This window comes from Canis lupus, unplaced genomic scaffold (genome assembly GCF_011100685.1).
Source record: "Canis lupus familiaris isolate Mischka breed German Shepherd unplaced genomic scaffold, alternate assembly UU_Cfam_GSD_1.0 chrUn_S1544H1732, whole genome shotgun sequence".
Taxonomy (NCBI): domain Eukaryota; kingdom Metazoa; phylum Chordata; class Mammalia; order Carnivora; family Canidae; genus Canis; species Canis lupus.
In genome coordinates, this window is record NW_023330383.1 from 21,773 (window position 1) to 36,752 (window position 14,980).

Here is a 14,980-nt window from a genome sequence, read left to right on the forward strand (position 1 = left end):
ATTTTAGGTGTGCACCAAAAAATTCCAATATCAAGAGCTTTGTGGATCTATGGCCTGTCATTTTTCTCATTTTCATTCATTCTTCATCTCTTCATATATTTCTTGCAGTGTGTATCTGATATTTTCTTTTTAAAGAATCATTCATAAATATCATTTCAAGTTGTGGTTGATTTTATTTATTTTTTTAAAGATGTTGCTTATTTATTCATGAGACACAGAGAGAGAGGAGGGGGGCAGAGACACAAGGCAGAGGGAGAAGCAGGCTCCATGCAGGGAGCCTGACATGGGACTCTATCCTGGTTCTCCAGGATCACGCCCTGGGCTGAAGGTGGCGCTAAACCGCTGAGCCACCCGGGCTGCTCTTTGGTTTATTTTAAATACTTCCACAGATGATTATCTGTTGCTGCTCCCAGGAACTTTGGACATTAGCATTCTGCAATTATATAAATCTGATGTTAGAGATTAAGATTTTTATGGACTCCTGAGATTCCCCAGTGCTGGTCCACATTCTTTGAATTTGTTTCCTTTTCACTGTTATACCTAGAGTGCAGCCTTTGTCAGTGTCCCTCACCAAGACCATTACCCTTGGCGGGCTCTGGACTTTTTTATTTTGCCATCCAAGCCTCATGAGGCTGTAAAAAGCACTGTTCAGCACTCAGCTTTTTATTCTCAATTTGTTAAACACCTAATATCTAATATCAGTCTCATAGCTTTCTGCTTAGATGTTCTCTAGGACCTTGGCTTGGTAACTTTTCACCACCTGGATAGCTATTTGAGCCATCTAGAGTCATGGTGGGTACCAATTTTCTATAGTGTCTCAGTGGGAGGGATATTCTGAATTGCCTAATCCACCGTTGCTGGAGGAAGAAGCACAATTCATTATTTTGATTTTGTCTTGTTTGCTTGATTCCCCACCTCCAAAAGCTGAAGATTAAAGCAAACAAACTCCTGGGTTAGTAGCACATTATTTCCTTTGATCTTCTAAGTTCTCTATTTTATTCATTCAACGATTCCCTTTTACTCATACTATCATTCTCCTCTGGTTGATGTGTAACGGTCTCAGAAGTTACCTGTTCAGTTTTCTTTGTATGTGTTCTTGAAAAATGTGCATTGTTGTTTGGGATGTATATATTTTTAATCAACAAAATGTTGTGTTACAAGATGAACCCAAGGAGGTCCACACCAAGATGCATAGTAATTAAAATGGCAAAACGTAATGAGAATGGAAACCTTTTAAAGCAGCAAGAGAAAACAGTTACAAACAAGGGGAAACTCCGTAGGGATATCAGCTGATCTTTCAGCAGAAACTTTGCAGGCCACGAGAGAGTGGCATGATACGCTCAAAGGGCTGAAAGGACAAAACCTACAATGAAGAATGCTCTGCTCGGCAAAGATAGCATTCAGAATTGAGGAGGAGATGAAGAGTTTACCAGACAAAAGATAAAGGAGCTCACCATCACTAGACCAGCCTTACAAAAAATGTTAAAGGGACTTCTTCAAGTGGAAAGAGAAAGCTATCACCAGCAGTAAGAAAATTATGAAAAATAAAGATAAAAGCAAGCATATAGCAAAGGTAGTAGATTAAACACTCAGAAAGCCAGTATGGAAGTTAAAACACAAAAGTTGCAAAAATCAACTATATCTACCAAAATTAGTCAAGGGATACACAACATACAAAGATGCAAAATAATAATATTTCCCAGTGTCAGGACTGGCCTTCACATTTGAGGCACGGGATCCTGGTGTTAAAGAGGATAAAATAACCAGGGGTCAGTACTGGACCTCTGCCTGTACATTGGTCCATAAGCAATGCCATGACTACTTCTCAAAATGATTATAAATAAGATCAGGAGAGCTAGGTACCCAGCCCAAGGTTACAAGGATAGTGAAGGGTTAAAGCTATGGTTTAAAACCTGATCAGCTGACTCCTTTTCCAGTGGCCCTTGTCCTGGTGAGTTTACCAGTATAGGACACCTCTGCTGGGGTCAGAGCTGTATTGGCTGAGTCTGAGGAGGAGTCAGTATTTGGAAGCCAAAGGCTCCATTTTCCTGCTGTAAAAGGCCAAAAGAGCAACCTCTCCCCAGATAAGGACTAAGGCGTGTCTGTGCTTTCTAGATACACCTTTAGAATCCATCTTTCTTAAGGGTTGGTTGGAGGTCTCCCTACCTCCAACCAGGTCAGGGAGGGGGCAGGGTCAGGAGGGGTTGGGATGCTGAAGCCTGAGAAGCCTTTCCTAAAGAGCCCCTCTCCAGAGCCCTCTGGGGATACCGAGGACCTCCCAGTATAGAGACTCTTTGCCCTTCAGCTCTGAGGGGAAGTCGTCCACAAAGATCGCCATTTCCTCTGCCAAGCTTCTTAGTTCCCAGGGTTCTCCACGCTCCGAACAAGACAGTGATACTTTTATTGTTCAGGAAACTGGGATTACCTTAACAGCAGCTGGATAAAAGGATAGGGTCTCAGAGACATAGAATTCCACTTTCTTTGTTTTCCAGGTGTGGAAACAGAGGCCTGGAAGGGAAGAGACTTGCCCAAGTTAAGGAACAGGGGAAGCATCTCTTCCTAATGTGGCGGAACAAAGGTAATTGCAGCAAGACACTGCATGGTCCCTCACTGTGGGACCAGGGCTGGCAAAGGGAGCACATCTCCCCTCTGAGGGGTAAGACGTGCAAAGTGGAGAGGAGGGTGGGTCCAAAGTGTTCATCACAGCAAGGAGAACCTCAGGTGGGTGATGGAAGCCGGAATCCAATGCAAAAGGCCTAGAAACAATGGCCAGCCCAGTAGCAATGAACACAAGTACTGCCCAGACTATGATATCCCAATATCATTTCCCACTGAAAGTAGCCAAGGAAATTTGGGGAGATGATCGATTCCAGGCCCGGGAGAAGAAAAGCACAAGATGAGCCTGGAACACTTTGTTATACCAGTAGGAATAAATCCACCCAAAACTATCAGGACCATGTCGAAAGGATATATCCACCTAGTCAAAGACAAGCATTGATAAAGATAATAACTCTAATGACCCGAAACACATCTATGTAATAGGCACACCGTTACAAAAATAATTGTACCCCAATGAGGAATGCTAGGGAGTAAACCCATAATTTTGATAACTGATAAATAACATAGAAGAGTGGGCATTTGCTTTATCGAACTCTCCTTCAGGATGATCAAAAGATAAAATGATTGTAGAATATGAGAACTACAAAATTTCTAAAGAATTTCACAGGTCTAGTCAATGATCACCAACAATTGCAAATATCATAAGAAGAGTGACAACTACGCATCATGGGCCTCTGATGGAGAAATCAATACCATCCAATCATGGCAACTGGAAGGAGGCACACAAGTTCAGTCGGCCTAGTGACAGAATTTGTTGATCTGGGAAACTGAGTCGGCAGGCTCTGCTTCATCTGTAAACTGTTTTCCTTCTTTTGCTGAGGGCCCTGATAGGCCAGGAGCACAGAGACAGGGAACTTACCAGATAGTTGGCTGCCTTCTTCACTTACCCCAACAGCTGTCAGATTCCACCAGGCTGCCCTCAGCAAGCTCCCTCATCGCTATGCCTTCCATGTTACAGCCCCATCTAGACCCCTTCACCTTGATCATGTGGCTGCATCATCACCATTCAGGACCCAGGGTCCCATGACCACCTGTCCACCCCCTTATCCCAGACCCACAGATCCCTAGATCTATACTTGTATTAGCTCAACCACACCTGGAGGAAAGAGAACACAGTCTGGTTCCACAACCACCCCGACATTTTCTGCTGACACTTAAATTTATTCTGTCACACTCCCATGATCCTCAGTTTTGGTATCCGGTAATTCACAGAAGCAATCCATAGAAGGAAATTCACAGATGAGGCCATACACACAGCCAGAAAGTATGAAAGTACATTCACCCCCAACTGGTAATGAGGGAAATACCAAACAAAACAATGAGAAACCATCTTCACATGACATAAAATTTGAAAGGTAGAAGGAAAATGAAACTGAATGGAATTTGAGATGCAAGAAGAGTGAAGAAAACAATAAATATTATAGTAACTCCAAATAGATATGACTGTGTAAAACTATAACCATAATGTCGTTGGAGGCTTTAAGTATTTTTTTTAATTTATTTTTTATTGGTGTTCAATTTACTAACATACAGAATAACCCCCAGTGCCCGTCACCCATTCACTCTCACCCCCCGCCCTCCTCCCCTTCCACCACCCCTAGTTCGTTTCCCAGAGTTAGCAGTCTTTACGTTCTGTCTCCCTTTCTGATATTTCCCACACATTTCTTCTCCCTTCCCTTATATTCCCTTTCACTATTATTTATATTCCCCAAATGAATGAGAACATATAATGTTTGTCCTTCTCCGACTGACTTACTTCACTCAGCATAATACGGAGGCTTTAAGTATTAATTGAAAGGATGCTGTAAGATGCCATGAAATTAGGGAGGGAAATAAATCAAGACGAAATGTTCTAAGATCTTGTATTGTCCAAGAGGGTGATAAAAGTATGAAGGTCAGACTTTCATAAGTTGAGGAGGCATGTTGTAATTTTTAGGGGGACCACTTTTTAGAGAGAGTGTTCACGATAACAGACAAATAGGCAAGAAAAGTGAAATGTCAAATCAAAACAATAATCAATCCAAAAGAAAGCAAGGATAGGACAGTGACGGGTGGAAACAGGAAGAGCTGGAATAAATGGAAAATAGAAAAATGAGACAGTTAATACACAAAATGTAAAAGGCAGTCAAAAAAGAAAACACAATCAGACTGGACAATAAAAAGGAAATCAAATTATGTGTACCTCACAGGAGACACACTTTACAACCTAAGCATATGCAGAAAGTTTGCAATTAAAAGGATGCAAAACAATAGACATACCACATGGGTTTAGCTCTACTGATATTGAGCAAAAAGGACTTTAAGGCAAAATGCATTATTATAGAAAAAAAAGGAGACAGTTTGAAATGACATAATTTACCAGGAAGTTAGATCATTGAAGCTGGTATACAATGAAAAGCATAGTCAAAACTATACAATGTACAAATTGACAGAACTTCAAAGAGAAGTCCACAAATCTGCAATCATTGTGGTCGGTTTATCGACACCTCTCTCAGTAACTGATGTAAGAGACAAAAAAAAAAAAAAAAAAAAAAAAAAAAAAAAAAAAAAAAAAAAAAAACCAAAAAAAACAAAATCAGTGAGAGTATAGAGGACTTAAACAACATGATTAGCAAATGTGAAATGATGGGCCTTTGTAAAACACCACCCCCACAAAATGCAGGATGCACATCCAGTTCAAACACACACACACACACCCCACCTCCCCCACACACTTAACGTATAGAAAAACTGATCAGATATTGGGCCATAATCAGACTCCACAAATGTCACAGGAATTGAATCATACAGAGGATAGCCTCTGACCACAATAGGATTATGGTTAAAAGTAATAATGAAAAATGCCTATTCAGGTCCTTCGTCCATTTTTTATTTGGATCATTTGCTTTTCTACTATTGAGTTGTAGTAGTTCCTTCTGTTTTTTTTTTTTTTTTTGATGTTAACTCCTTATCAGATATGTGATTGTGCAAATATTTTCTCACATTCTGTAGGTTGCCTTTTCATTCTGTTGATCATTCATTTTGTTGTGCAGAAGCTCTTTATCATTTTTTATTGTAGAAACTCACTCATTTGTTATATTCATTGTAGAGAATTCTATTAATAGAACATTCAAAAATTGTCGTTATGTATATATAGGATAACTACTCTGACTTATACTATTGTGGACATTCGGGAGATGTAAAAACGAATGAGGTACAGATTTTGTCCCCATGGAGTTTTTAGTGTGTCTACGGAATATGAAACAATTAGAAGGCAATGATTTTCTGTATATTAAAATACCAAATGATTTATATCCATGCATCCTAACTGTCCGTTATTCCTTTGCTTTTGTCTTTTCAATTCGTTTATTTCCTAAGTTTTAAGTACATCTTAGTAACATATATCCACAAACTACACAAATCAAAATGTGTACCTGAATCCACAAAGTGATACACCCATGTATCCACAAACACATTTAGAAGTAGAACTTCGTAGAGCCCCCTGCCTGAGGAGCCATTATTCCAACTTCCACTACCATATACTGACTTTGACAGTCTTAACGATTATGAATTATAGAGTACATATTGTTTCTGTCTTGGCTTTTTCACTCTAACTACGTTTGGGAGCAGAAGCTTTTTATTTTGATGTAGTCCCACTTGTTCATTGTTGCTTTTGTTGCTTGGGTTTTGGGCGTCACATCCATAAAATCATAGCCAAGGCTAATATCAAGGAGACTTTTCCCTGTGTTCTCTTCCAGGAGTTTTATGGCTTCAGGTCTTATATTTAAGTTTTTATTCCATTTTGAGTTAATTTTTGTAGATGGGGCAAAATAGGGGTCCAATTTCATTCTTTTCCATGTGAAATTCCACTTTTCCCAGCACCATTTGTTGGGGAGACTGCCTTTTCTTCTTGAGTGTTCTTGACTCTTGTCAAGAGATATATTTGACAAGATATTCTTAGCTGATATATTAGCTGACTATAGATGCATGGATTTATATCCAGGCTCCCATATCTGTCCCCTTGGTCTAGGTGTCTGTGTTTAGGCCAGTGCCATATTGTTTTGATTACTATAGTTTTGTAATCTATTTTGAAATAAGGAACTGTGGTATCTCCTGCTTTGTTCTCCTCATTGAAGATTGCTTTGGCTGTTGGTTGCTATGCCACAACCTTTATGAAAGGGAGCGTGACAATAATGAGCAAGATTACATGTATTTTCACCCTTTATTCAGCAATAGTGCATCTAGGGATCAATTTCAAAGATATATTGATAAATATTGCTAAAGATTATGTCACAATTTTATTCATTGTGGCTGTATTCATAATAGCCAGAATAGAAACAACCAAAGTGTGCATCAATAGAAGACTAGCTGACTAAATTATGGTACCTTCACACAGTGGCATACTCTATAACTGTTGCAAGGAGTGGGAGATGTCTCTACATTGCACTATGGAGTGGTCTCATGGATACTGGGTGTTGTTGTTTTTTTTTCAGATTTACTGAGGTATAATTTGTACAAAAAAAAAAAAAAAAAAAAAAACAACCCTGCACATAGTAATGTATACGATTTCACGAGTTTGGGTATATGCACACATCCAGGTAACCATCTCCATGATCAAGGTAATAAACATACCCATCACCTCTAGGAGTCCTTCTGTGTCCCTTCATTATTTTGTTTTGTTTCTGCTTTCTTGTGATAAGAAAACTTAACATGAGATTTACCCTCTTAACATATTCTTAAATGGACAATACCTCTTAAGAAAAACATCGAATACAGTCAAACTTATGGAAATAGACAATAGAATGGTGGTTGCCAGGAGAGGAGGGAAGGGGAATATGGAGAGTTGTTTAATGGATATAAAATTGCGGTTATTCAAAATGAGTATGTTCTAGAGATCTGCTGTATAACATGGTGCCTATACATAACAATGAAGGCTATGTTTTTAAGTGAAAAAAGGCAAAGTGGAGGGGAGAGGGTTGGGAGGACAGAGTAACTGGGTGATGAACATTAAGGAGGGCACATGATGTAATGAGCACTGGGTATTAGATAAGACTGAGGAATCACCGACCTCTACCTCTGAAACCAATATTACATTATATGTTAATTAATTGAATTTAAATAAAATTTTAAAAAGGGCAAAGTGAAAGAGTTTATATAGAGGATGCAGCACTTATCTAAGGAGGAGAGAGTATATTGAATGTCTCTCTCTCTGATGAGAGATACAAATCTGATGGCTGGGAAGTACCAGTTGCTCCATTCCTTCAGACTTCAAAGAATCTGTTGAATATGCTGCTGCATGGGTTTTGCTTATCCTGGTGTCCCCACTTCCCACTTCTACCCAATGTTGGCTGTCTCTGAAAACACATGTTCACCCACAAATACTTCTGACAATTCATTGTGCTCAATATTTGTTCCAGATCATTCCATTTTTTCATTAATAATTAATACTTTCCCTACATGTTAAGCTCTTCTTGGCCAGAAACCAGTGGTGTCAGGCCTTGATGGCCCTGCAGGGTTCACGTGACCTACTATTGAAGAGGTGCCTTTCTGGGCAAGGACTGAAAGTGGCAGAATACTGGACGGGACTCATACTGGAACATAAGAGCCAACTTAATTTTTCAGGAGTTCTGCAAGCCAGCTGTTGAACACAGCTGTTTTAAAGACTAAATTATATAAAGTATCAATTACAAGACATGCATTATACTGGAAACAAACAAAAAAAAAAAACAAAAAGCAAAAACTCATCAATTTTTTATTATTTTTCCTACACTTTCCTGTTACCTATGTTCTTCAGGTTATGCCCATTTGTTGTACCTGCCCATGTATTGTACCTGAAAATGCATCCCTTCCCAACTCTGCACTAATTGACCTGGTGTCAGTAGCTTGAAATTGGCAAATGCTACAACAAAGGGCATTTCCCCTCAAGCCACCCCCTCCCCCAGAGAGCCTGTTGTTAAACACTTACAGGCATACCCCTGGTTGAAATTGATCCACTCTGCAGATACTCTCATGTGGTGGATATCCTCAGATCCAAACAATGCCGTTGTAGAACACATGAGAGTCGAGGCCTAACTCACACTATTTATTCTACAAAGTGATGTTTTGAATCTGTGAACTGGAGGAGTACATGACAAAATAGATGGATATTTCCTCATTTATGACAAAGTCCTAAGATGCCCATAATTTGCCACCGTGAAGAGGCTTTTTAAAAAGGCATAAAAAGCAGTGTACCCACACAAGTGCGCTTGTGTGCATGCATTTATGGGGTGTGGGGAAGTGGAGTGGCAGGGGGGGCTGAAGCATCAGTATCAGGCCTAAAAGGTTCTGCATAGAAGGACAGGCGGGACTCAGAAAAATGAAAGGGTACAGGACAAAGGGGCTCACTCCTTCTCCCAGTCTCCATCACTTTATTTCTCTTTTCCTCCCTCTTCTCATGCCACATCCTTTAACCCCAAATAGAATTTCCCTTTTACCAATTCAGCTGTGAGACTGTGGCGCACCTAGGATGCAGTTGCACAACAGGGCTTTAGTCCTTTTCCACGTGACACAGCTTCCTTCCTCTGTGATTATGTGGGCTTGTTTATCTAATATCTGGGAGAAGAGGGGTTTCGGGTCACTGCTTTAAGGGGCAAATCAGGGAAGGGAGGAAAGCTTGAGATGGATGTCAGTCTTCCCCTATGTGCCAAGTGGCTTTGCATGTTTAGCTGGGATTAGATAAGGCTGATTAGAAGCCTGACTTCTCAAGGCCTGAAAGCATAAGTTGTCATCACCATCAGTCATCTTGGGTAAATATGAGGGAGGCAAGGAAGGAGGGAGAAAACACAATGGGAAATAGCGACGGGGCATATCCAATTGAGCTTTCTGCCTTTGGGGCAGGGTCGCCAGCTCTTCCTTTGTTTGGAACATCAGCAGAGGACTGAGAAACAAGTGGAGGTAAGATCGGATCCACTACTACATGTTGTTACCTTGAGTACAAAACAAAGAGACTATTTTTGAGACTCTTCTGACTGGATGTCTGCCTCTTCAAACTTTGAACCTTTCATTCAATGGTTTAGATATATAGAGATAGATAGATAGATAGATAGATAGATAGATAGATAGATAACTTTTTAGAAGGTAAATTATTAGCTAATTCAGGGCCTGGTAAAGAGAAGGGAGTCCTCTCCCACCCATCTTTGGCTAAAAATTTCCCCCAAAACACTTGTGCAAGTGGGGGGTAATAATGCCTAGCTCAGAGACCTGCTGTGAGGCTATATGTCTTCAGCATACAGGGGGCACAAAATCAAGAAATGATATTGATTCTTCCTCATATTTCAGGGGTCCTTCAAAAATAGGCTCTGGGTCTAATTCACCTCCCCTCTTTGATTCTTCTGGCCCTGGTTGGCTTCAGTGTCCCCCACTGTAAAATACACATTGGACTAGAATCAGCCTGGCATTCGCTTGGTCATAGTTGGCCTGAATGGATGTTTTCCTTGGCTCATGTAGAGGTCTTAAAGAGGAAACCAGAGCCAACATTTTAAAATTGAGATATTTTACGTAGATATCTGGAATTCCATTTTCTCTTGAAAAATCAGGAGATGTGGCAATGCAGAGTCTACATTCCTGCATGGCAACAATCGGCTAGAGCCAGGTGCCACCTGGCCCCTTAGGTAGAAAATGCACTGTCAGTTGACCAGAGCCTATCTGGGCTGTTCCACTCATTTATAAGACCTGCTTGACCCTGCAGACAACTCAATTTGGGGCCCTATGGACAGCTGGAAACAGTCTGTGCCAGGCAGAGGGTAGGCACTTACTTGCTCAATGAGTAAAAACCCTTAACGCCTTTTTCTTTTCCCCACTACCATTTTCTTCTCTAGTCGTGTTACGAAATCCCAGTTATTGAGTAGGGGGATTCTCACTTTGGAAAGCAAATTGAACAAGTCCACCAGAGTCAGGATGGTCTACGTTATACTGTGGTAACAAACAACACCTATATCTCACTGCCTTACAACAACAAGGGTTTACTATTTGTTCACACACATAAACCTAGATACAAAATGAAAACGTCCTTGTATTTTGACAAGCATGGATACGTACATGAGTGCACAGCTATGTTTGCGGTCACAAGTCAAATGAAAACTCTGGCATATGAATGTATGACCTTTCAGAGAACCCTATTGAGAGAATGATCAGCTTCAGTCGCACAAAAAGGCCCCAGAATCCAAGGCAGTAAGGGATGGCGGTACAAGAATATCCACCCTCAGCCAAAAATTGCCCCCTATAATAAAAAGGGCCTGAAAAAGCCTGTAAAAGAACCTGCAGGTTAAAAAAAAAAAAACATGTTAAGCATACTGGACATTAAACACTTTGCAAATGCATAAATAAGCAGTACTCTAGTGAGGCCTTCTCTTCTGGGCTTCTAGCTCAAGAGGGAGATGCACCCCAGATGTCCAATAGGCAGAGAAATAGTGGTGGCTGGCCTGGGTCTCAGAGAGGGGCTAGGAGGCTGGAGTCCTGTATCTCCAGCAGGAGCTGCAGATAGAAAGGAAGGCATCAGAGCCAGGTCAGATCCATTTCCTCTCCTGGCTCCCCCCTCTTTTTTGTTCCACCCAATCTAGGCTTTGTCACCTGGACTTACAGACTACAGCACAGAACTCTTCCTCGCTGATTTGCTCATCTCAGGTCTTGCCTCCTCCAGTCCCTCCATCAGAGCCACCACATTTCTTTCTGTTGAGCCCAATATCTTTGAATATACTCCTCCCTAGCTCACACATTCCCTGCCTCCTCACCACGCACAGTTTCTGGTCTAGCCCCTAAGCCTGGCATTCCAGACCTCTGTGATTGGCAGCCTCTCCGGCTTCGCCCCCTTCTGTTCCAGCAGTTCCTCCTTCACTCAGGTTGCTGCTTCACTCGTGCACCATACCCCATCCAACATTTTCGTCTAGGAATGACCATCCTTCCCTCTCAGCCTTCTCAGGCATCTACCTCTCCTCAGACTTCCTCTGTTCCTTCCTCTCCAGGCTCATCAATGAAATTTAGCCACAAAACACAAGGGAAGTGTAAAGGCATCCAGGCTCCACATGGAGACTGGAATCAGAGAGCAGATCACCCTCCAGCCTAGGCTCTCATCACCTATGCATATCCTGCCCACCACAGCAGAACTGTAGGGGTGTGGATAGAAAGCTCTGGGCTGGGAGTGAGGGGACCTGGGTGTTCCACTTGATAGGCTGCATGCCCCAGGGCAAGTCCCTGCCACTCACGGGGTCTCGGTTTCCTTGTTTCTTGATGCTAGGGTGCTAGGGGCATTTGCTGTTGAGCACGGAGCTCGATTGAGTGAGCAACCATCAACTGCCATCTCCAGCATCAGACTGAGGAGCTTGGGTGCCTGGGCCCAAGGAGGTTCAACCCACCAACTCTGACCTCCCAGTTAGGCCCTGCTTACCACAATGCCCTCCCATTTCCCAACCATCCCCACCACTCCACGTTCTCCTTTCAAGGACCGGGCTACCTGCTGCCACGCAGGGCTGTAGCAGGAAGATGGAGCCAGAAGACTCCTGGGTAGAGTCTCTCAGAATCAGCAGAGCCTCGGCTGCTTCCAGCTTCCGCTGCCACTCTGAGGCAGAAACCAAGTCCTGGTCAGAGGCTTCAGGAGCCTGCCAGGGAAAGGGTGTGAGAGGATGGGAAGCGAAAACCCACGCCTCCCCACCTCATGTGGCAAGTGCCCCTTCAGTCCCGGGTTCTGCTCAAGGCCCCACCCCCACCCCAAGGCCATCTGCTCTTCCCATTCACTAAGCTTGGCCCCTGCCAGGGTTGTGGACCCCGCTATTTTCCCAGAATCTGTGGCTGCAGTAGGACAGGGCCAAGGATGGCACAGGGCTGGAGGACCAGGGTTGAGCATCTAGAAACAAGAAGAGAGGCCAGAGGATTAAACCCTCTGGCAGGCAGACATATACTACCAGTAGAGAGAGACAGGGCCAGGACTTTGCAATATCTGGATGTGGGAGTCTGAATGCCTGCTGGCTATTAGTCGTTGTGGCTCGCACAAGTCCTTTCCCCTGTTTGGTCTGTTTTCCTTCCCTTTCTATGTCCTTCTTCTGTATCTCTCCTGGAACACTAATTCCTGCCAGCATTTCCAAAACTCCCAGGGCCACAGTGACGATTATGGGAAATCACAGGTGTCTGTGTTTTAATGTGCAAGGCACCTGGAGGGATGTGATCGCTGTCCCTTGTGCAGGGACTGGTTCTCACCTCCATATTCCCCAATCCCCATGGAACTTGAAGGACCAGCTTGGCTCATCTAATGGGCAGGAAGCTTTCTCTAATGACCTCTGGACTCCCCACCCCGGGCCTTGTGACCCTCACCATCGTGGCCCTCCTTTCAGCAGGACCTTCTATCCCATCAATGTGTTTCATGTGGAATAATAGCCTCCATTAGTTGAAGTCCTGCTATGGTGGCACGCCTTGGCTTAGTCCTCTTGTCAGTGCTATAGGTGTAGGATATTGTCCCTATCAGTACACCGCTAGGGAAACGGAGGCTGGGAAGTGTAATGTCACTTGTCATAAGCCTCACGAATAGGCAATGGCAAGGCTGGGAGAGCCCTGCCCGTGCCCGCTAGTCCGATATGCTGCCATCTCCACACGCCCCTCCTCCTCCCCCTGCCACTTCTTGTCCTGCTCCTCTCCTCCCCCTCCTTCTCCTCCTCATTGGCTGCCTCCTCCACTCCTTCCTTCTCTCTCCCACAACATCAAGCACAAAGGCTGGGCACACAATAACATAATATACAACTAGCTCCATGTCCCTTCTCACTTTACTCACAGGCTGCGCAGGGCAGGGATCCTGTGGGTCTTCCTCGAAACAGAAATTGTTAGTTGCATCCTCAAGGCTGCTGGAGTCCAAGATGGAGACAAAGGTTTTGGGGCCTGACCAGTCAGCAGAGCTCCTTGGGTGCTTGCCTGCAGGAGCAGAGAGCACAGGGTGGAGTCAGGCACCAGGCCGGCCACGGAGAGGACATATGTATGGGTATGTTCTGGGATGAGGATAGGAGCCCAGAATGTCAGGGCTGAGAAGACCTGGAAGACCAGCCAGTTCCCACTCTTTATTTTCCACCTGAGGAACCGAGGCCCAGAGAGCAGAAATGGTATTTTCCCAAGGTCACACGGCAAGCTGCAGTAGGGTTAGGGAGGGAACCCCTGTCTTCAGGACACAGAGAAGAGTCTGGGCAGTGGGTGAGATGGGAACCTCCCCCACAGGCCCCAGACTCTCCTTACCTCCCCGGGGGCTGCACAGCGGTGGGCCTCAAGCTGGGACATGAGGTTCTCCTTCCCAGCTGTGGGAAGCTGGGGACACTTTAGGTGAGCCTTTCCCCCTGACCCCACCCCACTCTTCCTCACCCCCAGTCTGAGGTCTCATCTCATTTAGATGGACCATTTAGACCACCCCACCCCCCATTCTCTCCTTCGCACCCACACTTGGTAACTAATATTGATGAAGTTTTATAGGTGGGACAGCTAAAGGACCGAGGAGTAACTTGCCAAGGCGACATCAAAATTGGGTAGTAGGACTGGTGACAGAACTGCTCAATGATCCCTAACCCCAAACTCAGATGTTCTCCCTGGCCAGAGACACTCACTGATGACTCCTGCTTGAATGGTCAACTTTGTGACATGGCCGTGAGCTTTGGGAAGGGAGGCCCCACTCCTTGTCAGTCCTTGAGCCAGATGCCTCTTTAGGTGTGCCCCCTGCTCCTTGTTCAAGGCACTCTCAGCAGGCAAGACACTGCGGTGCTCCCTAAAGTGGGGAATTGCAGGCCTACAGTCAGTCACATTTAGAGGAGGCCCACGCACCCACCCCCCCCCCCACACACACACACCCTTTGTCAGACACCATACTCACGAGAAAAAGGCACACTTGTGACAATCGCAGGCCTGGAAGGGGCAGAAGTGCTCCTGGTCCTTGATTTGCTCAGTGAAGCCGTGGTTGTAGCAGTGGACACAGCGACTTACAGCTCTTTTGGGGCCAAGTTCAATCCCCCATGGGGCTCCGGTCTCAAGACCAGTGGGGGAGTCTGAGGGGCAGCAGGGCACAGCAGGCATCTCATTGGGATCCATGGTTCTAGGGCCAGGAGCGGAGGTCAGGATGGCTACATGATCCCCTTACCCTCAACGTACTTCCTCTGCCCTTTGAAAACCCCACCTGAGGTGCCTGGCTTTCTCCTTCACCCAGCTCACCGCTGAAATCAGATCCCATCCACCCTTCTTGCTCACAGAGCCTCCTTCCCAGGAAGCCCCACTCACACACAGTCTCATTCCAAGAAACTCTTGGCATGGTTCCTGTAAACTTTCAATCCAATCATTATTCTCGTTGCTTTCCTTCACTCTACATAGACCCCATGTTCAGGCATAC

The 14,980-nt window shown here is 44.2% G+C and overlaps 1 protein-coding gene across 4 annotated transcripts in view; it reads right to left on the reverse strand.

Annotated features, from left to right (window-relative positions):
• Nucleotides 1–5,504: 5,504 nt before the first annotated feature.
• The window catches only part of LOC100688890 (doublesex- and mab-3-related transcription factor C2-like), a 34,764-nt gene continuing 25,288 nt past the window's right edge, over nucleotides 5,505–14,980 (reverse strand). For 3 of the 4 annotated variants that reach the window (XM_038588985.1, XM_038588986.1, XM_038588987.1), the window contains exons 2-6: nucleotides 14,471–14,689; nucleotides 14,208–14,365; nucleotides 13,394–13,530; nucleotides 12,086–12,230; nucleotides 5,505–11,109 (exon numbers count right to left, since the gene is read on the reverse strand). In XM_038588985.1, the coding sequence (XP_038444913.1) occupies nucleotides 10,997–11,109; nucleotides 12,086–12,230; nucleotides 13,394–13,530; nucleotides 14,208–14,365; nucleotides 14,471–14,685 (768 nt within the window). In that variant the 5' untranslated portion in view covers nucleotides 14,686–14,689 and the 3' untranslated portion in view covers nucleotides 5,505–10,996. Of the gene's footprint in view, nucleotides 11,110–12,085; nucleotides 12,231–12,327; nucleotides 12,512–13,393; nucleotides 13,531–14,207; nucleotides 14,366–14,470; nucleotides 14,690–14,980 lie in introns of those variants that run through there. The other variant, XM_038588983.1, reaches the window with a different exon arrangement.